Genomic DNA, 22,590 nt, shown 5'->3' on the forward strand with positions numbered 1-22,590 from the left:
CTTCGATAATTAGTCAAGATGTGTTAATGCGATATCCAGAGTCAGTATGCCGTCAACCACATCCAGGTACCGTGAGATTTGCAGATTAATCTGCCTACTTATTCCCGTCTACATTTTTTTTTTAATGTAACGAGTGTTACCCTTTTTTTATATATAATTTAATTGTTGATATGCTCATTCTTGAGGGGATTCACTTGATGATTATTTAACCCTAGATTTGCAATGGATCTTGGTTTTTTTTTTCCTGACAGAAAGGTTGCAACCCAGCTTTATTAAAACCCAGTACTCTCTTTGGATCTTGATGTTAGGTAACAACGCTGCTAGTCCCAACTATTTGGTGTCAGCTCTCGGGGAACCAATCGATTCAACAGTATTGATTTATTTATTGATACTATCTGATTGTATATATCATGTCAGATTTTGACTATTGTTTCAATTTAGATTGCTTTAATTTTATTATAAATGAGAAATCGGACGGTATAAAGTGATTCAATATGGCACCTTTTGATTGACCGATTAATCTTCGTCTCTAGGCCACCAGTAAGCCAAAAGATTAACTGATAGCGAATAATATTTTCTCCAGCTCTCGGGTATATCCTCTAGCTCCAAAATTTAAAGTTATTCAACAAAACAAAAGCTGGAGGGAACGGGTAAAAAAATGAATAGACCCAGTGATAGACGCATTAGTGTCAAGTAAAATCGTAAACCAATCATATGATCAAACCAATTTAACTACGCAAAGAAAACCAATTTTGTTATAGTGTCAAGTCTTGACTACACATCTGCACACACAACAAAGATAATTGCTACTCTCTCAGAATTAACAATGAAAATGTTTTAAAGCAAGTTCCTTATGCATCTACTTTAACAAGTGGCAATCAATAAAACCGAATTTTTTTCCTGAAAAAATAAAAAGAATAGCCTCTGCTGATATATTATAAATATCCTTAAAGGTGTCGGTCGCTGGGGTCCTCTGTCACAATTATTAGCCAAACATATGAGGAAGAGGTCTCACTGCCATGAACGCATCCACCATCTGAAAAAAATATAAAAACTTTGAAATTAATACAAATGCTTCTAAAATGAAATTTTATACTTTCTAAATTCATAGCTGTAGCAGAAACCATCAATTACTCAGATGACATAATTAGATATACACCGCAAAAACATAAATAACCACCACCCAAAAGACAAGAGAATCCAAATATTTGATTATTCCCTTATGTTTACTTGAGAAGATAAAACTAGTACCTTTCTTTGTTTTAGCTTATCATATTGCCAGCTAGGGAGAGCACCATATAAGTGCTAAAAGGTAATAATTGCTTATCCAATTTCCTATGGGTATTTCTTTCATAAGAAAGAGATGCCACAGGAGCAGAAAGATCTAGATATGATATTTTGGTGGTCATTTCTAGACAAGGGCATCCATGTTATGAAATCTAAATATACCATAGCGCCCTCTGCTCGCTATGCAAGCTGGACAAAAGGTTGGCCTTCCACATGAAAGCATCTAGATATGAATCCCCTAAACAGTGAGAGGAAAGGAACTTTTCTCCCTCTGATACTGAGGTTGAAAAAAAGTGTGTATAAGTATATAGGCCTTCAAGCCATTGATAAGGTCCAACATAGCCAGTTTTGGCCGTTTCCAAGCAGAGAGCTGCACCTATTGTGCAGTCAAACCACAAATCTGGCTGAACAGCATCAAATAAATTAGTCAAAAGGCTAGGTTGTAGAAGATGTATTAGTTGCTCACCTCATCAGTAACTGCAGCCCGAGCGCTGCGATGTCTCTCGACCATTTCAGAGAGGATTTCAATAAGACGCTTTTTGACTTCACCAGTTAACATCCGTCCAGATCCATACTCCTGGAAAATTTAACAATGATTTTGAAAGTGAAAAAGATCAGGATTGTGAATTAGAAGGAACTTCTACTAGAAGTAAATAGACTGAATTTATTAATCTGTAGAGAGTACCTTTCTGATGTGGTCAAGCTCCACATCATCCTCAAGAAAGAAACTAAGGTACTTGAAAGGAATATCCACCTGAATATATTCATAAACCGGAGAATCAAATTGCCTCTAGGTAATACATATGAGAATCCTTACAAACTATCCTTGCTTTTCACAGATAACAACAATGATGTAAACATTAATAACTCAGGAATGAAAATACTACCATAGTTGCTAGATATAATGCCAATTTTTTCATGATTTATGATCCATCTATTATCGTAGTGATTACCAGACACCATCTTTGAAATTGATCATGTATCTAAAGATACAAAACTTTGATTTGTCAAGGTCACTGTGTATGTAAAAGAGCTTAACCAAAAATAATCACATCGACTCAACATTTAGTGATCTGCATGCTTAGTAATGACAGATTGCATAAAGGCTGCACTTTAGAAGGAATACACAAGGAAATGAGGAATGATAAACTAGGATTATTCCAATACATTTGGTTTCATCTAGGGTGAAGCAAAGACAACCAAAGAGGAGACACGCACCTCCAGATTTGCTCCATATTTCCTGTGGTTTTCTATTGAGTCCTGGCCGCCAGAGAAAGCATACTTGTTCACCTAAAAAGAATTAATAAAGCATGAAGATATGTAGGAACAGCAATTTAACTTTCAAGAACTTGTACATCAGTACATTCATGCACTTAGAAAACACAAACAGGTTAAATTGGCTCCATTTCAGACAATAATACTGTGTTTGGTTGGAAAATCTAGGACCCAAATTTTCTATTCATGATAAAACCTAACATAGACTAAAGGCAACTGAACTCCAATCCAACCAACAGTAGATCAGCTTCAACACAATATACAACTTTCAGGAACTCCAAGTATCCCAACCAATCAACCTGATTATCCCCCAAAAGCAATCCTAAAACAATTGTTAATATGAGTTGCACATATCCTTATTGATGCTTCAAGTTCAAATAGAGCAGCACTAAACTTCAGAACAATAATCATTAAAAATATGATTATTTTATCTACTACCCACCAAGAATATGGGAAAGAGCATATATGCAACAGAAAATGCCAACTCATGATTTCAGTAGATAAGGTGATTAAATTTAAGTTGAAGAAATCATCTACAGTTGATGAACTGCCACAGTAGAAGAGGTCCAAGATGGCACAGAAAGTTTTGCACAGAAGTTTTTGGGATAAGATTTGTCTTAGTAAGCCATAATCTAGTACAATTTAAAAATGTAATATGAAAGAAGCATATACAGTAAATTGGGACTACCATGGATTCTTTTTCCTGATTAAGAGCTCAATAAAGAGAGAACAAATTATTCTTACACTAAGAATGGCAACAATTTGAAAGATGAATTGAAGAGAATGTACATAATACAACCAACCTCGCCAAGTAAACAAAATTAGTTCTAGTAAAAGGAACATATTAAACAATAATTTGCGCATTATAAAAGAAAAACCTTGTTCTTTATGTCTTTAGAGGAATCTGTCACATATATCGCAGAATTTGGGTCACTAGCTGACATCTTCCCTGTTTCCCCCTGTATACATCCAAAATCAGAAAATGAACTAGCCATATGAGAATCATGTAGCTAAATCAAACTATATAAAACCAAAAACAAAGAATAAGATCATCGCTCATTAAATGGGGCCATGCAAAATACCATCTTTACTTAAACTTGTTCAAACTACTAGATGAAGGTTTGTTGTATGATTATTGATTGCTCGGAATCCTTGGATATGTTAATTTGTGACCTGTAAAATGAACCTCGCTAAAGAAGGAGTAGGTTTAGCATCAGCCAATTAGATGAATTCACATGTGTTAGGACTTTTCCAGAGACACAATGATCACTAAATTTGATAGCCAGTCTTAGGAAAAACAATTATCCTTCCACTGCCAACCAAGGTTCCCAGTTTCGGCCGATCCCGAGTGGGATCGGCCGAAACGGATCGGGATAGGCCCTAGCCGATCGGCTGCGGTTTCGGCCGAAACGAGTGGGAACGGGTCGGATCCGACCCGGGGGACATCAATAATTGATGTTCCCACCTGCCTCTCTCCCTTTTCTCTCTCTCTTTCTCTCTTTTCCTCTCTTTCCTCTCTTTCTCTCTTTTCTTTCTTTCTCTCTTTCTCACGGATCTCTTACTCTCTTTCTCACCGGTGACTGAATAGTGAGTAGATCTCCATCTCTCCGGTGATCTCGACCTCCGGCGACGTTATCCGACGACCTCGATCTCCGGCGACCTTCGGTAAGTTTTTTTTTCAGTTTTTTTTCCATTGTGCTGCACCTGCAGCAGGTGCTGCTGCACTTGCTGCAGCTGCAGCTTGCTGCTGCAGCAGCAGTAATCATTGCTGCTGCACTTGCTGCAGCAAGTGCGGCATCTTCTTTGCAGCAAGTGCGGCATCTTCTTCCGCAGCACAGCACTTGTTGGGGTGGCTGCAAAGATGTTCTTTGCTGACATGTCGCTACTGTGAGCTGCAGCAGAGAGTAGAGACTATATTTTATTTTAATTTTTATTTATGTTTTTTAGTTGCAGAGCTAAAATATCAATGGCTCCGAAAGAGAAGTCATATGATACCGACATTGGGTGACAACATTGCAGCACTATTGGGCAAGATAAAAGACGTGTTAAATGCAACTGGTGTGGAAAGGAAATGAGTGGTGGTGTCAGCCGTTTGAAAGAACATTTAGCTGGAAGACAAGGAAATGTAGCAGCTTGCACTCAAGTGTCTTTGGAAGTTAGAAAGCAGATGTTGACTCATTTAATTGGTAAAAAGAAGGATAAACAATCTGCACAACAAAGAGAGTCAATGATTCGTGAAGAATTGATGCATAATCCTGTACACATTGATAAAGATAGCAGTGAGCAAAGTGAGGAGAATGAGGAGGATAGACAGATAAGGAGGGCAATGAAAGAGAGCAGAAATATGCATAGAGAAGAGGAAGAGATGAGAAGAAGCACTGGTGGTAATTTTCAGATATCTAGATCAGTTAATATACGAGGAGAGAGAGAATATGGGGGCAGTAGTTCTACCCATAGGACTCACGGTGTTACTGACAGAAGTCCGAAAATATTGGACCAATGGATACATATCTTCAAAAAAAAAAGGGGGTCGTACACGAGACTTCAATCAAGACAAACTCTCAAAGGAATTAAAAATGCAAAGAAACACATTGGTAAAGCTATCTCTAAATTTTTCTTCTACAACCATATTCCTTTCAATGTAGGCCGATAGCCCTTACTATCACACTATGGTGGATGCTATACAATCGGTAGGGGCTGGTGTTCCCCTCCTAGTTCAAATGATATTGCTACTAAATATCTTGACTCGAGAGGTAGATGAACTTCATACTTATATTGAGACATTTAAACGGTATTGGGATGAATTTGGTTGTACAACGATGTGTGATGGGTGGAGTACACAAAACAGAAGAAATATAATTAATTTCTTAGTGTACTCGGCATGGGGACAATATTTTTGAAGTCTGTGGATGCTCTTGCTCATTTCAAAAATGCGATTATATTTGTCGGTTGATGGATGAGGTGGTACAAGAAATTGGTGAAAAAGAGTAGTCCAGTGGTTACCGATAATGGGGCAAATTATAAAGTCTGCTTGAAAATTTATTGATGATTAAAAGACCTCATTTATATTGGACGCCATGTGCCGCACATTGTATTGATCGATGTTAGAGGATATTGCAAAAGAGCCTGAAATTGACATGGTCATATGTGAAGGTCGAGAGGTTAACAAATTTTATATATAACCATGGGTGGGTTCTTAATTTACTCGGGCGGATGATTGGTGGTAGGGAGATCATCGGACCGGCGTCACTAGATTTGCCACTCACTTTTTAGCCTTGGAGAGCATCATGCGCTACAAGGATGATATTATGCGGATGTTTACATCACAGGAGTGGTCTATGAAAATTAAGAATATGAAACCTAAAGATAAATCTTTAGGTGAAACTTTGAAAAATATGGCTCTTGGAAATACATTTTGGAATAATATTACAATTGCCACCTTTGATATTTGAGCCTCTTGTCAAAGTATTAAGACTTGTAGGCAAAGTGATGACAAGTACGAGATGGGTTTCTTATATGAGGCAATGGACATAGCTAAAGAATCAATAAAAAAAAAATGTGGGCCAAAGTTATAGGAAGTGGTGGAAGATGATTGATTCTAGATAGAACAAACAACTACATAGAGATATACACTTATTTCTTTGGTAAGTATGCTTTTAAGTTCTAAGTTTTAATTTACTTTTATTTATGAATATTTAAAAATTTGAATGCTTAAAATTTACAAATTTTAAATTTCTACGGGGGTATTTTCTTAATCCAAGATTTCAATTCTCTAAAAATGTCAATAATGATAATGAAGTCTTGTTGGGGGTTAGAAAGGTAATCGGCAAGCTTGAGCCCGATATTCATAAACAAAATCTGTGCGATAAAGAAGTGAGTTATGATTCAATTAAATAATTTTATTATTATTTGTTTCAAGTTTTAACTTTCAATATAATCAATAAGCTAATAATATATTTCGATTTCGGATGGAGAGATATAGATTGAGAGTGGGCAATTCGGTACTACTAAAGTTCTTTGCATTTATATCTCATAACACTCAATTTGAATGGTGGTCTATTTATGGATAGGAGGAGGCACCAAATTTGACGCCAATAGCAAAGAAGATTTTAAGTCAAACTGTGTCTTCATCACAGTGTGAAAGAAATTAGACTACTTTTTCCTTAATCCACACAAAAACACGCAACCGACTGACAATGGAAAGATTGGATAAGTTAGTTTTTGTCATTATAATATGAGATTGAGGGAGAGAAATTTAAGAAGAAAGACGAGAAAATGAACAACGATTGATTTAAATCATGTTTTTGATGAAGAAGACCCCTTGACTCCATGGATCGAGAGAAATGGAGGACGAGGTTATTAGATGACGAGAGATAACCCGTGGTTAGATGAAATATTGGGAGAGATCACGACGAGGGCGAGAGGCCGGTAGTGCGAGTCATAGTCCCGATGATACATATGGTGGTGAGATCGTTCCATCTAAATTTGTTGAGGAAAGTCAAGGAGGCATAAGGAGTGAAGACAAAGCGAGGATATATATACATATCGGCGACGTCGTCATGAGATGCATTTTGGTTCCTATGATTATGGTACATCGAGTATTTATTGTTTGGAGCCATCACAAGATCCATATGCTAGTTATTGTCCTCGGTATCCTCGGTATTCTCGAGCACAAGATCCAAATCTTTGGTTATTATCCTCCTCAAACGCAAGTCACACAACAAGATCCAAATCTTTGGTTATTATCCTCCTCAAACGCAAGTCACACAACAAGATCCATACAATATGACTAGTATGATGGAATCACTTTTTGGAGCATCAGGTCCCAGACATCAATATTTACAAACTTATGGTGATTATGATAATGAAGACTATAGAAATTTACGAGAACCAGCTCGGTATTCAACAAAGTTTTAAATTTTGAGTAAGTTAATACATTTTTTTAAGTTTTTAGACTTCATATGTGAGCAATTTTTGTTTTCTTATTTTTTGTCATTTTTCTAAATTTTTCTGCATTTTTAAATAATATTTAGAATTTTATATAATTAAAAAATAGTCCGATCCGATACGAACGGCCGATACGGCCGATACGTATCGTTTTTCTGGACAGCCGATACCGATCCCGATCCCGATACTGGGAACCTTGCTGCCAACAACCAACCCCATTTTAACGAGAACATCTGAATGATGATTAACATAACAATGGAGAACTAGAAGAAGGAAAAAAACTGACATTTAATTAATCACGGGTTCAACATAATTGCATATGAAAATCTGGTATATATGTGTTTAATTTGGTAAGCTGCAATGGTTTATGTATTTGCCAATGAAACAAGAAGAAGAATGCAACATCTACCAAATGAACTTTTCAGTGAAGACTATTCTTTTTCCTCGCTCCCTCTGTAATTGTTACATTGAGGGAGCCCTACAGTATACACAGTTGGTTTGGTTTTTCTTTTTTCAATTTATAGAATTAACATACCTGAAGAGCAGGGAAAAATATTGATTCAATTAATGCAGGTTTTTGATAGCCTATCCTTGGAGCAACATCTCGAGTCATTCTGAAATAAGGATCCTGAATAATGAATAAAGATTTATGATAGAATTACTGAATTTGGCACGAAAAACCAAAGTATATCATTTATAAAAGATTAGCACAAGGATAACTGAATAAAAGGAGTTGGTCACTGAGACAAAACCATTGAAACACAGAATATTAGCAAGTAGAAGATAATAAATATATTTAAATGGCAAGAAAAGCTCCAGTCCTGCTAAATGAAACCAATGGACCAAAGGTACTGTTGATATGCTCTTAATAACTTCATTTGAGATGAAGTTTCTCTATAACAGGCCCTAACTAGTGACTATTATTATCTAGCATGAAGATACTTATTTTCTTTTCTATGCTCAGTGGGTTTATAACTTCATAATCTAGGAAAAAATGTTGCATTAATCATGTGAGTACTTTTAAGTGAATGTTTACATTGTATCTAGCAAAGATGATAAGAGAACTTTATTGTTACTCTTGGCTATAGGAGTGCTCAAGGGCCGAGCTAGGCTAGGTTTGGGCCAAAATATTCAGGTCAACATTGGGCAACAACCTAGCCCACACTGACACTGAAGGAGATTTGAATCGGGCTTGGGTTTGGGTAGGGTCAAGAAGCCTATGTCCAAACCAATCAGATTCAGATGGGTTGGGGGGCTATCTCGCCTGCAAACCCAAAGTACATTCTAATCCATTTTGTGTATGGGGTTTGAATTAAAAAATAGGGGAGACGAGGAAGGTGGAAAGAGAGGTGTGGGGAAGCAAAGGAAGAGTAGAGATCTGAGAGAGAAGGTAGGGGATAGGACTTAGGAGGGTGGAGGTGTGAGAAAGGTGAGGGAGGTGGGAAGGCTATGGGAGAGGCGAAGAGAGGTGAGGGATTAGAGGGAGAAGGTAGAGTCGAGAGGTAGAAAGCCATTGGTGGTGGGAGGTGAGGAGGATGGAGAGAGGAGGGACGAGGTATGGTCACTCGTGAGGGGAGGTGAGGGCATGGTGAGGGAGGAAGAAGGAAGGAAAAAAAATAAAGAGAAGAAAAAAGTGAAAGGATACATAGGCCACATGTGGCTATTGGTCTATGTGGGTGCATTCTAGGTTCAAGCCGCAAACCAGGCTGGGCAACGCTAGACCTAAGCCATGTCCATAGGCAATTTTAAATCCTGGTCGGCCCGACCAAATGTCAAGCTCGAGTTGGGCTTTGGATGGGAAAATATGGGTGGGACATGGGACGGTGACTTTTTTAGCACCCCTACTTGGCTACTACCCAACAAGAAGATGAAATACACATGTTTAGAGAAAAGAAAAGGAAAAAAAAAAGAATCAAAAGATAAGTCATCATCCAATGTCAGTATGAACAAATTAATTGAACTTCAAGTCTAATTCAGCCTCGGAAGCTTCCAAAAAAATTCTAAGGTACATCAAAAGGGTCGAGCAAGAAGTTATAATGAAGAAAGAATAATATTCTACAAGAATTTCGATTGTGAATTGCAAAATTAACTCACTAGAACTAAAATTGTTATACATAGAAACATTAAGAAGTTTGTTGTCAACTAAGTTAAAGATATGGTAATGACAATCTAATGATGAGAATAATAATGCTAATGGCAGTGGAGGAGATGGTGATGGAGGCTTCTGATAGCTACGAACTGGAGGAAGAGCGGTATGGATATAAAGATAAAAGATCGGGAGACAAGGAAGGGAGGTGGATGAAGAGGGAGCAAATGAAAAATGTCGTGGTGAAGCTAGAGATGGTGATGTTGTTGACAGTGATGCTAGAAGGGGAAATGGAAAGAGAGCAAATCAGTGAGAGAAGGGAGTAAAAGCAGATGGGAGAAAAGTATATCATGGAATTGGAGGCAGTAGTGGCGATGATGGTGACTCTAAAGGTAGTGTGTGGTCATGTGGGAGGGATGAAATAGGGGCATATATGTGTCCACCATAAAGTTGTACTCATGTATCAGTATTAGTGATCCTCTAACCATGTAACCCTCACTTTGAACCTCGACCAACCAAGTAAAATCTAGCATTAAGACTTCTTTTGAATATTAAGCTTCATAAGTTCACCCAAAAAGTTGCAATTATTGTTTCATATAAAAGTTCTTAATAGTTATGTATGAAGTAAATATCCATGTAAGAAGACTAAGAAGTCTCCAAGATGGAACCAACTAGCATCAGAAAATTAACATATGCTCTATGTGTATAACAAAACAGCTCATCATTGCTCGCTATTTAAGGGAAGACAAATTCCTCATGAAGTCCATGCTCTAGGAAAAAGAAGTAGCCATTCAAAACACAAGCATTCATATTGTGAGAAAAATATCAAAAATCAGAAATTTGATAGTGAAAAATGAAAATATATTACCTGGTCAATAGCGCATGGTATCAAACACCGAAGATTGTCCTTGCGAGGGAAGAGATGTGGAAATGAACTAGGGAATGAAGGAACAGCCTGCAGAAAATGTGAAGGTCAACTTATTAACTTATTATCTGAACTTCCAAATTAACCTTAGTATTTAGAGTTCCATAAAAGAAGCACATTTGCAGTAAACATGACAAAGCAGTGATGAATATTAGACCTGAACAGGAGGGAAGCTAATTTTCCCAATATGGTCTTCAGGTGTGAATCCAAATATTCCTACAACCTGTCGTCCAAAAGTAAGAGATAGTAACAAAAATGTCTATGCCAGATGACTAATGGAGCCTGCTATAATAAGAGAAGCTTATAATACAGAAGACAGAATCTATTTAAAAGAATTTACAGTGATCACCTTATTGAAAGTGACGCACTTTGCAACTCTAACCATGTTTTCATAGAAGGCACTGAGAACAAGGGGAAAGATGAAAGATATTAGGATATCATACCATTCAGTGCAGTAATATCAATTATTAGGAATGTACAGAAAAAAAAATCAGTAACATCAATTATAAGAAAATGTTCACAAAAAAAAAAAACTTGGAACTTGCAAAATGTGGAGCTCAATCTTGTGAGAAACAAATCTTCAGACCATAAGGGAATAAGAAAATGGAACTTGCAAGCTAAACGAGAAAAATATATATGCTTTAGTGGTGCCCCATTCACCCGGAAAAGGAACATAATGACTTAGAATTTTTGATATCTTTAACCATGAAGTATTCCAAGCCCTAAATGATATCATCTCCTTTAATTTTCACTTTCTTTGGATCACTATATGAAATCCAAAAGCTATAGTTAAAAGATGAACCAATGATGAGCAGGTAACAAGGTCATCAATTTACTGCATATCCAGGATATGATTACAGAGCCAACCACAATGGAAGACAAGCACAGTTAACTGCTAAATGAATTCAGAAGACAAGCTCCAAATGTCCACTTGCAAGGAGGAGATAATTTGTGCAAGGCATGACATATACTTCAAGAGATATAGTACTGTCAAATCTTTGAAAAAGTTGAATTCTGAGGATTTGAAGATTTGCACCTTAAATATGCATTATATCAAGTACAAAAGAATATACTGAAAACTGGACCTTACCCACCAACATAACTAAAATCAGAGAAAATGAAAGTTCTTTCAATGTCAAATCCACATGCAATTATGTCTTTCGCATTCTCACGGGCAAGCCTTTTACTTTCTTCTACTGATAAGTTCTTCCACATGCACTTCTCATCATCAGTTAGCTGTATCACAAGAGGCACCTTGAAAGCATCCTGCAAATATCTAAAAGGAGTGGCAAAAGATGATTAATTACTAGCAATACTCCAAGGATGCATCTAGAAAATACCTAAGTCGAACCTCAAAAGAAACCAGAAAAAAAGGAACAAAAAAGAAAGGGAAAAAGTTTTTTTTTTTTTTTTTTGCATCAACAATATAACAAAATAAAAGGATTCAAAGAGGATCCAGATCACTACTAACTTGGTGAACATGAAGGGGACCAAATGTCCCAAATGCAGCGCTTCCGACGACGGGCCCCTCCCTGTATATAAGTAAAACTTCTCCCCCTTCTCGAACACATCAAGTATCTCATTCAAATCCCTAGAAAACGAAAACAACTTAACAATCCATAAATATCCAGATCAGGAGACGAGGAAATGAACGGAACTTCCAAGAAGAAGAAGGAAAGAGAAAAAAGAAAAAAAAAAGGCGAAACCTGTGGGCGAAGAAGACGCCACGGCGGAGGAATGAATGAGCGCGGCGGCCAGTGAGACGCTCGATGCGGCCGACGAGGTCGGGGTTCAGAAGTTGGCATCCGAACTTATCCACGAGCTTGTCGTAGTCGATCTTGCCGCCCCCTTTCGCGGAGACTTCCCACGGGTTGACCACCTGCTCCTCCTCTTCGATGCGATTGCCTTCGCTTGCGTTCTTCTGGTCGGCGTCCGCCATCGGAGAGAGAGCATCCGGTTCCATCTTTCTGGAGGATTCCCCGCAGTCTCCTCCGAAGGTCTCGCTCAAAGTCTCAAAAGCTAATCAAAGAAAAGAGGAACTATAGGTTGCGGGTAAGAGGAAAGAACGATACGACTATGAATCTAAAAGGAGAAGAGGTCCGGCGGGCGGGGATCCCGACTCCCCTGCCTTCGAGAGAGAGCGAGAAAGGCGATGGGAAACGCGAGGATGAAGAAGAGGGGGAAGAATAAGGTGGGGGTTTTGTGAACTTATAAGCCTTTTTGTCCGCTGCGAGACTGTGAGTGAGTCTGTGCGAGCTCTAATTAAACCTTTTCTTTTTCTTCATGAATCGTAATAAGAGAAGAAAAAAAGAGTAGGAGTGGAAGCTAAGAATTCTACATTTTAAAAGTTATATAAAATAAAATAAAATAAAAAATTATTATATTAAAATAAGGTAAGATAATATTTAGTTATCACGCCAGAATAAGGAGGCTTATTCAATAAGTAAGAAGGGGTTATTCTACAAGGCACATATATACATCAAAATGGAATGCTTGTAGAGTGGTTAGTAAGATGGAAGACCTCTGGATAAGCAGTGCAACTTCATAGGTACATAATGCATATTTGTTGGTGTGCAATAAATTTAGCTTGGCCTTATCAGTGGTAAAATTGGTTGTCACTTTGGGCTTAAACTCATTTCAAATAGGGGGAAAATATTGGTTTAGCTCACTCACTTTCTCACCCAAATGAAGTTTCCACTCAATTTCAATCATATTGTTATTACTAAAGAGGAGAGAGAATTTTTGACGAGATATGTGAAATAATTTTAGTCATATTAAAGATGAAATCATATTTGGGCTTACATGTAGAATAAGATTCAACAGTGTTTCTAATCTTATTTAGGGATAATCATATGTTTGGTTACTAATGTAGAGTAGTGTCCCTTAATTTAGAGTAAAGAATCCCCTAACCAGTATCCAGACGTGGCTAGCCCTAATCCAATCAAGGTGTACGCAGCCCCTGCTCGATTGGGTTTAAGATTCCCTTAAACTAGGTTAGTATGTTACTAATTTAGTTTTGTAACCCAATATCGATTATGCTAAAATTAACTTAGTGGCAACCTACTTACCCCTTAACCTCAACCTGATTTAAAGCACTAAATTTAACTAGTTTAATAGCAAAGTAAAATTATCATTTAATTGTTAATTATGTTTGTGAGGTATTAATGCAAAAATAAATAAATACCTCAAGAGGTATCTATTCCTTTAAAAAGAAAATCTCAAGTGTATCTATGTATAAAAGCAAATGTCTTAGGATTTCGTAAATTTTGTACGACAATATTGGAATTCAAATCCTACTGACACCGGTATTTAGTGAGACACTATTAATTTTTCGCTTCTCTCTAAAAAAAATTAATAATAATAACATGGTTAATATTCCATAGTATTACTAATACAAGTAATTATAGTAAAAATTATTTTTCAAAATAATATACTGTTCTAACTATAGTAAAATTGCTGTCTCAGACAACTATTATTAATAAAATAATTAGTTTTCCAATAGAGAAAAACATTAAAAAAAAATTTTAGATTATCATAACTTTGCACTAAGTTATCCGTTTTGGTCATAAAATATGTCGATGAAGATATGAAAATAATAATGAAGTTTTTGAAGCAATGTTTCTGTCATGGCAGATTATAATCATGCCCAACATGTAAGAAAATCGCAAACAAATACAAATGTATAGGTAACTAAGATTAGGATCTTAGTTCTCAACAAACCTCATTGCTGCATGTCCTTAAGTGTGCAGCAAAACATACACTACTAGCAAAAAGAACACCAACTGACAACAACCCAGCCTTTAATCACAAAGTGAGCACTACAACAGAAAATCAAAACTAATAGGAAGCTTTTGTACAATAGTATATTTATATGCTGATATAATACCAATAAACACAATAACTGGTTGAGCCGTGTATCAACAAAATAAACGGCTTGCATATTATCCTCTCCTGTCTTGTCCAGCAACTGTTAGAACCTGCAACAATGAAGAACAAGATGAATAAGATAGCTAACTGATTTAATATTTTCCTTTAAAGAGCAGAGAGCTCATTCTTAGCTTATTGTAAGTTCTAGGGATGTCGGATGAAAAGAGAAGATAAATTGCACATCACTAAATATGCGTCATTAATGCATGATGAAAATCAAAAGATGAATGGGAATGAAGAGAAACATATCATCACCTATGAATTAGTGCTTATTACCATGGTTGACGCAAGTTATTCACATAAAGCTTAATATCATGCATGCTAATAAGTAATAATGTCTGAATAGAAAGGACCACCTTAACTAATTTTTCACACCACTAGTTTTGAATCTAGTGCTGCTGCAACACTTGCCTCTCCTTGATCCTGTTTCAAACAGACTATTAGAACAGGATGATAGCTTAACTTGCGAAGAATACAGCTTCCAGTATAATTTACCTCCATTCCCCATTTGATGTAGTCTGGTGACTCACATGCCTTGTATTCATCAACTAAGCTTTCTATTATCTCTCTAGACTCATCAAATTCAGAAAGGTCATTATCCTGTTCAAGACAGTTGATAGCTCCATTCAGATTCACTTGCAGGCAAGCTTATTGAGTTATGGCACAAAAAACTAGCTCTGCCTATGCACATACAAAAGCATCACGGACATTATACTGGCCAACAGAACTCACAAAGATAACTGTGAATCAGACAGCTCATAATAAGAAATCAGTTTGAAAGGCATAGGATGCAATAGATCAACTTCTCCAAAGCGAACTCGTCATCTCCACCAAAAGAAAAAGATAATATAAAATAAAAACAGAAAAAAAAAAGGCAAAAGAAAAAGAAAATTAAGCTACAGGAAATTGCACAGGCACTTGGTCAGGTATAGAGACCATTTTGTGATCCAGAAAATTAGATATTGATACATAGTTCATCAGGTCTGAATCTATTCAAAGTTTTGATCAAGCTACCAGAAGTTTGTGATCAGGAAACCTTATTACCTACAATTAGAAAAAAGTCAATTTAAACTAAAAGGCAGCCAAAAAATAACGCACACATGCATTAGAGATTGAAAAGTACTCTAAATCAATTAAGAATAGTCAATGCCAATACATCCAAAGTATGTAGGATTAGCTGACATTAGACAACTTACAGCAAACATGGGGAACTTCCGATAGTTGTCAAGGAAAGCTTGCTTTTTCCTCAGCTTCTCATATTGGCCCAGACACTTGCTGAATAAATGTCGAATACTAGTGTGATTTGCTAACATTAGACCACTAACCTACATGTTTATGAAGATATATTAGAACAATAGAACAATAAGCCTTACAAGAAATTTGATAAGCAAACAAACAGATTAATTTAAACAGCTGAAAAGATAATGTTCACAAAACATATGCAAGGTAGCTAGCAATTGCAGAAAGCAATAGTAAGTACAAGAGGGAATGATTAAAATAGAGAGCACACTTACCCTATGAGTAGTTTGGACGTACGGAGATTTTCTAGACAATGCAACCTACATTCATTTTGAGGAATTTCCAGAATTGGTAAGAATTTTCAATACAACCAATACGACAACCAATAAGAGACCAAAAATTAATCTATTCTTCATATAAACCTGAATGCTGGCAGGACCCCACTCGATGAAATTCACAAGCTTTCTTTCACGTATTCTCTGTAAGCTTTCATGTACCTATTTCAAAATTAATACGAAAGTATCAACATGCAGCAAAAGAAATAAGAGAATTTCATGAATAAATAATTATAAAAAGAAGAGAAATTTCCATTTAGCAGCCCATGTTACTGATTATCATTGTTCAAGACACAAGAGTGGCTTTTTACAATGTTTATATTGAGCCCTGCATTTTCTCAACAAATATTCAAATAACAACATGCTCTTAGACTAGATGACAGGACTATATCTCTGGTCCTTGGTTAAATATATTAAACCAAGCACGTTCTTAATCACCCTAAGTGTTAATTTATCAAAACCTAATGTATATGGATTTAATTTAAATCAAAAGTGATTAGACCTAACCCATCCTGATTGAACTGTTCATCACTAATTTAAAAAAGAGTGAGCTGTGGTGGGTTTGAGAGGGACAATTTTTGGTTAAAACATCTACATTGAGAAAAAAAAAACTATTACCTAAAATACTTTTCCTTTAGAACTTAAGAGTTGCTATATTACACTTGTACCAGGGACAATTGTGCACCTGGCACCTGTACTTAACATGTATGGTCCCAATGATAGGATAAAGATTTGTTTTCATTTACTTGTCCATCAAGAGATAGTTGCTATAAGGTATGGGTTTCTCCTTTTTTCTGCATTTCATCAATGACAGCATTAAAGTTATGAGAGGCAAGTCTCATATGTCCCATGATGACCATAAAAATCAAAGCAGAAAATAAAAGAATGTGAAATAGAAGATTGTCTAATAAGTAATGCTTTCCTGAAACTAGTGATGTTTCATTTCCCTGAATTTGTTAAATTGAGTGAAGCTTTCTGTTGCGAGCATAAACTGAAAAAAAATTCCATAGTGGAGAACATTAGACATAAGCTTACTTTGGCAAAGTATTACCTGTGTAGGGTCCACTTCTCCTTGAATGATGTTTAGTATAGATATATATTTTGCTTGGCTAGCCTCCTTAGTGCGAGCATAAGAAGATACCATTATATTCTTTGTCTGCATGATACCAGAAAGTTAACGTATTCAATTACAGCAAGCACAGTCAATAACAAAATCTCAGTGAGGAACAAATACCACCTGCAAAAGTCTTCTCATGACATCAAGTACAGTAGTTTTACGAATCATGTTAACCTGCCACACAAAAATAGTTGTATCACATATCTACTACTAAGAATTTAAAGATCCCAGGAAAAGTGTGCTCAACATCATATTATGTTTTCAATAATTTAGGTTATGCAAATTATGAAACTGAACATTGGGGAAAAGCGGTTCATCCATTCCTTTGAGCCTTTAGCATCCTACTAGAAAACAATCAATCTCAAGTCACCAACATACAAAATCTTGCACAAAGTTCACTGCAAAATGGACTCCTAAAAATTTCTCGTTTTCCAAATTCCCAGAGAGTTCAATTGTTTTTGTTAAAGGTGTGATATTCATTATTGGCCTATTACTTAACAACTTAAGCTTTTAGGTCAATTGGTTATCTAACATTCATTTTATTTTTTAAGTTTGTGCCTTTGTTACTGACATTTGAGTCAGACATGTATTATAACATTGTCACAGACTTACAGATACAATCATAACAAATAAATCAGAAGTAGATTAATAAGGGAAGGTAATATAACCTGGCGTTCCACAGTTAGTGGTGTATAACCTGTCATGAGAAAATGACATCTTGGAGTAGGAATTAAAGAGGCAAGAAGGCCAACTAAGTCATTGTTCATATATCCTGGGTATCGAAGAGTTGTCGTGCTTGCAGACATAACTGTTGAGACCAATGAGTTTGTTTGTGCAAAGGTAGGGTTTGATAGGTGAAGACGCTCCACAGCAATCCTATTCAGTGCAGTATTGTCAAGAACAACAACACAATCAGCATTCAGTGTCAGGCGCTTCAGTGTTAGAAGCGAGTTGTAAGGTTGGACCACCACATCACTTGTTTCCATTTGGTTTGGGAAAACACTATATGTCTGCACAAGCTTTTTGCTGTAGCGTTCATTCAGAGTTTCCAACAGATACGAACCCATGCCTGAATAATAGCAAAACGAAATGGAGATCAGCAGACAGCAAAGAAGAAAAGAATTATTGATGTTATCATAGTTACAGAAAACTTCCAGTGAAGCATAGATGCAGGAAGGTGCAGTTATTAGCCAAGAAAGATAAATAAACCGTAGAACATATAGACATGCATAAAAGCATCATAACAGCTGGAGAAGAAGGACAAACTATTCTCACTCTGTGATAAAGAAGCAGATCCAACCATCTACTGCAGCTGTACTACATATAGTTTGCTGGTAGGAGAGGTTCTAGTAAAAAGGAAGGAGCTATCATTGAAAGGAGGATGCTAGGCAATTTAAGAAATATAATAGAAATATGCAGTAACACTAGATGATCTTGTCAGGAAGGTGCAGTAATTAGCCAAAAAATGATAAATAAAATATAAAAACAAAGAGAAGACGTGCATAAAGCATATGAATATCATAACAGCTGGAGCAAAGAAAATGCAACACCTACTCTTTTAATAGGGAGGAAAAAAAAACAGATCCAACCATCATCTGCAGCTAAATGGATCAGGATCGGCCATGGCTGATCCCAATCTCAGCCATGTATTAGCCAATCCCACCTGATACGGGCTCTCCCTCTCTCTTCTCTCTAATTTGTTTTCATTTCTTCTCTCTCTACTCTCTTTCTCTAGCCTCTCCCTCTCTTTCTTTTGTCTGATCTCTTCCTCCCTCTCTTTCTCTATCTCTCTATTTGTCTTTTTTAATCTCTGATTCTCTATTACTATAGCAGATTTTCTGCTGCACAGTAACAAAAGTAAGATAGAGAGAGAGAGTAGAGAGTGAGAGAGAGGGAGGAAGAGAGAGGGAAAGAGAAAGGAGAGAGAGATGAAATGAAAATAAAATTAGAGAAAAAAATTGCTTTGCGGGAGAGAAAGAGGAGGGAGAGAGAATAAATGAAAAAAATTGCCTTGTGGCAGTAATAGAGAGAAAGAGAAAAAAAATGGAGAGAAAAGTAAAGGAAAAGAATTAGAATTTTTTTTTTGCCTTGGCAGTAATAAATAGAGGAGTAAAAGAGAGAGAGAGAGATAAGGGAGAGTCAACTTAGTATTCATTAAAATTTTAAATAAGTTAATGCATTTTTTAGTTTTCAGGCTTCATACGAGTAATTATTATTATTATTATTATTATTATTCTAATTTTTTGAAATTTTTCTATATTTTAAATAATGTTTAAAATTTTACGTAATGAAAAAATAGCTCGATTGGATATGGGCGGTTAATACAGCAAATATATATCATTTTTCTAGATGACCGATTATGATCCTGATACCAAGTTTTTGAACCTTACTTGCACCAAAAGTAATTTGCTAATAAGAGAGAATTTCATAAAAGAAGGAACCAACGTTATAAGGGGGCTGTTGGTCAAATTGTAAAATTAGTACCACATTTACACTTTAGAAAAACATGAAAAATGGCTTAACCTCATAGCTAACATCATTTGTATTTATTATCCCCTTGTTTTCTTGCTATAGATGATTGCACCTCAAAGCTTTAGGTGTAATGGTTCGTCAAATAAACTAGACAATCGACAAACTAGATAACCAACCACAAAAAAGTACAATAAAATAGTAAATAGAGCATATATACATTACTTATGCTTATCACATTACATGGAAAACCAGACGGTGGGACAACTATGATGCATGAAGATAGCTTCAGAGTTGAGATAGAGAGACAAATATAAAGTATTAAAAAAGGAAAACAAGTTGTGAAAAATTAATAAAGAAAATAACCTGAACCGGTTCCACCAGCAATTGAATGACATAAAACAAAACCTTCGAGGCTATCACTTCCATCTGCTTCTCTGTCAATCATATCCATGATATCATCTACAACTTGCTCACCCTGATTTGGATTAATATTTATAAGCAAACATGAAACATCTATGTCAGAAGAGATATTTGGAATCCTAGAGCTATTAAGAACTAAAGTATAGTGACAATTATGAATTATGAGGACATTGGAAAATAGCTGAAACTGATTATTTATAATAGCTAACTGGATATGCAGATTAACTCACAAAAAAGGAGCTGAGTATTATTATAGATTTATAGTTACGTATGGAACATTAAATGAATCCAAAGGAAAGGACACAAAGAAAATCATCTAGTTTAATTAGAACCGTGTCGTCAAACCTGGTGATATCCACTAGCCCAATTATTTCCAGCACCACCTCCATGCTCTGAGACAAAAATGTTTTCATGATTGTAAAGATTTCTGTACTCACTATTCTGTATGCCATTAATAACTCTTGGTTCTAGATCCATAAGAAGAGCTCTTGGTATGTAGTGCTGATCATCCGCTTGATAGAAGAAGACATCTTTCCTGTCACCTCCCTGCAGTAGCACTTTGATCTGTTAAAGGAAGCAAAAGACTTTCTTTCTGTATAGAAGAACCCGATGTATGCATTTTGCATGTGACTCTCTATGAAACTGTCACTATATATTGCCAGGGTCACATATGTTGTAGTCATAGACATTGGAATCCAAATTCCAAGGAATTCTCAGACAAAGTAACAAGCAAATCGGAGAACTAAGACTGACATTTTATTTTCAAGAGTTCAGAATAAATTATGTACAAAAAAAATGAAATAAGAATCTGGTGCAAAATTATTATTACAATTACACTACTAAGAAGAGACACCTCAAGAATGCCATTTACTCTTCTTGCAAAGAAAATAAGCCAACATATTTCACTCCCATGCTGGGCTGCAGAGATTGACCAGAATTCATTCAACTAAGTTACAAAATAGAGGATAAGGTTCTTACCTATTTACCATAGATCAAATTGTGTTCCATTTGCATAAACTATCTTTGGCATGACATACCAAGTAGGCTGGTGCTCGATGGCAGAGGAATTGATGTCTTTTCAGAGGACAAAGTCAAGCCAAACTCTAAGCTCCAAAGTCCAAATTGGAGATCATCTTTACAAATTACAACAGATAAAGAAGCAGGGAGTCCCAAGTGTTTCTAGAGAAAACTTGTCATTCTGAGACCAACGTACAGGCCCAATGCTCTACTTCTGAATATCTGATGTGTTTAAGCTGATGAGCATAAATGGTCAACCTTTTTAACTTAAAACCATTATCCATATGTTAACTCACAGGCAACTCTAAAAGGTTCTATGGAGAAAAGTTATTATTCTAAGACAAATAAAAGGCCAACGCCCCGCTATTTATAATCCATTTAAGTCAAGTCCACTTCTTGGGCCTATCAGAAATATAATAATAGCTCCTAGTAACGCATACTTTGCTCCCCCTGTCTCACTGCTTCCTACTTTGACTCTTAGACACATCCAAGCAAACGGTGACAACCCACTTCTTCTGACAACCTTTCAAAGACTCGGTAGAACCTTTATTGAAGCTACCAACTAACTTAATCAAGTACGACGCTCTCACAGACAGTTTCTAGACCTCCAAATTCATCAAAAGTGAGCAAGTAAATTAAGAACAGTATACGTGGCACTAATTGCTCTTACCTCAACTCTTTGACACCTCCGACGAAACAATAAACACTGAAACATGCTACTCTACCAAGCCATCGAATATAGCAGGTAAGATTTATCATATTCAAATAGATCGCACCACGGATCCCTAATCATTCAAGAAAAAGTAGCAATCGAGCGGGGCTAGAGTCGACCTGGGTAGCGAAGTCCTCGAGGAGGCCGTCCTTGCCGATGCCGTGCTCGAGGCAGAGCTGCTTCCAGAACTCCATACCGATCTGGTTTCCGCATTGCCCGACCTGGATGGTGATGATCTCGCGCGGCATCTCTATGGTTTTTGGATCGAGGTGGCTTAGATGATGTCGCGCGTTTGCTGCGAGGCGAGGGGGTCGGCTTTTCTCAAAAAGAGGGAAAAGGGCTTGGGGGTTGGATTAGAACGGAAGCAAAATTGCTGTTTAGTGTGGGCGGGAGAAACAAACGGGGGATGTTTTGGAGGCGTGATTAAAACTTAACTAACACCATTTGTTGCTTACTATAACTCTATTATTACTCTGTAAAAAAAATGTGAGCCGTCTGTTCTCGTCGAATTTTAGTCATAATCGAAGTATATAGTAACAAAGGCGGGGACAAGTCTTAAACTTATCCACTATTGGATCGATAACTGCAAAGTATAACCATTTTTTGATTTTTTTTTGATTTTTTTTATAAATATCTAGAAAAGATATTTGTTAAGATAACTTAGTAATTAAGTTTTATTTCTTATATAAGGGTTTGAATTCATTGCTTGTATTTTATCTAAAATTTAAATAAATAAATAAAATGAGATTTTATTAAGATATCTTTTCTCTAAGTATTAGTGAAGTTTTTTTTATTTTTTACTTCTATACTAACTTTAGTTCAAAGCTTAAT

The 22,590-nt window shown here is 36.3% G+C and overlaps 2 protein-coding genes across 2 annotated transcripts; both read right to left on the reverse strand.

The window, feature by feature from the left end:
* Positions 1 to 715: 715 nt before the first annotated feature.
* Positions 716 to 12,840, reverse strand: LOC140790830 (tryptophan--tRNA ligase, cytoplasmic). The gene is made up of 12 exons (XM_073141118.1): positions 12,227 to 12,840; positions 11,992 to 12,111; positions 11,611 to 11,796; positions 10,870 to 10,921; positions 10,678 to 10,743; positions 10,464 to 10,550; positions 8,045 to 8,137; positions 3,441 to 3,521; positions 2,506 to 2,577; positions 1,973 to 2,041; positions 1,754 to 1,864; positions 716 to 1,036 (listed from the first exon to the last, which is right to left on the reverse strand). The coding sequence occupies exons 1-12, from the start codon at positions 12,481 to 12,483 to the stop codon at positions 986 to 988; spliced, it is 1,245 nt and encodes a 414-aa protein (XP_072997219.1). The 5' UTR covers positions 12,484 to 12,840; the 3' UTR covers positions 716 to 985.
* Positions 12,841 to 14,138: 1,298 nt separating this feature from the next.
* Positions 14,139 to 22,184, reverse strand: LOC140791355 (tubulin gamma-2 chain). Its single transcript, XM_073141891.1, has 12 exons — positions 21,879 to 22,184; positions 20,376 to 20,576; positions 19,974 to 20,085; positions 17,807 to 18,207; positions 17,259 to 17,312; positions 17,073 to 17,177; positions 16,109 to 16,183; positions 15,962 to 16,006; positions 15,644 to 15,772; positions 14,943 to 15,047; positions 14,804 to 14,870; positions 14,139 to 14,497 (listed from the first exon to the last, which is right to left on the reverse strand). The coding sequence occupies exons 1-11, from the start codon at positions 22,005 to 22,007 to the stop codon at positions 14,817 to 14,819; spliced, it is 1,410 nt and encodes a 469-aa protein (XP_072997992.1). The 5' UTR covers positions 22,008 to 22,184; the 3' UTR covers positions 14,139 to 14,497; positions 14,804 to 14,816.
* Between the last annotated feature and the right edge of the window lie 406 nt (positions 22,185 to 22,590).

Source organism: Typha latifolia, chromosome 6 (genome assembly GCF_019914945.1).
Source record: "Typha latifolia isolate L0001 chromosome 6, TyphaL0001v2, whole genome shotgun sequence".
Classification (NCBI taxonomy): Eukaryota; Viridiplantae; Streptophyta; class Magnoliopsida; order Poales; family Typhaceae; genus Typha; species Typha latifolia.

Coding starts and splice junctions, on each gene's coding strand:
- LOC140790830 (XM_073141118.1), bottom strand. CDS start 12,483: ATGGAACCGGATGCTCTCTCTCCGATGGCGGACGCCGACCAGAAGAAC. Junction 10,744..10,869: donor AGTGCGTCACTTTCAATAAG/GTGATCACTGTA, acceptor TTTGGACGACAG/GTTGTAGGAATATTTGGATT. Junction 3,522..8,044: donor TATTTTTCCCTGCTCTTCAG/GTATGTTAATTC, acceptor GGATGTATACAG/GGGGAAACAGGGAAGATGTC.
- LOC140791355 (XM_073141891.1), bottom strand. CDS start 22,007: ATGCCGCGCGAGATCATCACCATCCAGGTCGGGCAATGCGGAAACCAG. Junction 18,208..19,973: donor TGCTGGTGGAACCGGTTCAG/GTTATTTTCTTT, acceptor GCTATTATTCAG/GCATGGGTTCGTATCTGTTG. Junction 17,313..17,806: donor CACTAACTGTGGAACGCCAG/GTTATATTACCT, acceptor TTTGTGTGGCAG/GTTAACATGATTCGTAAAAC.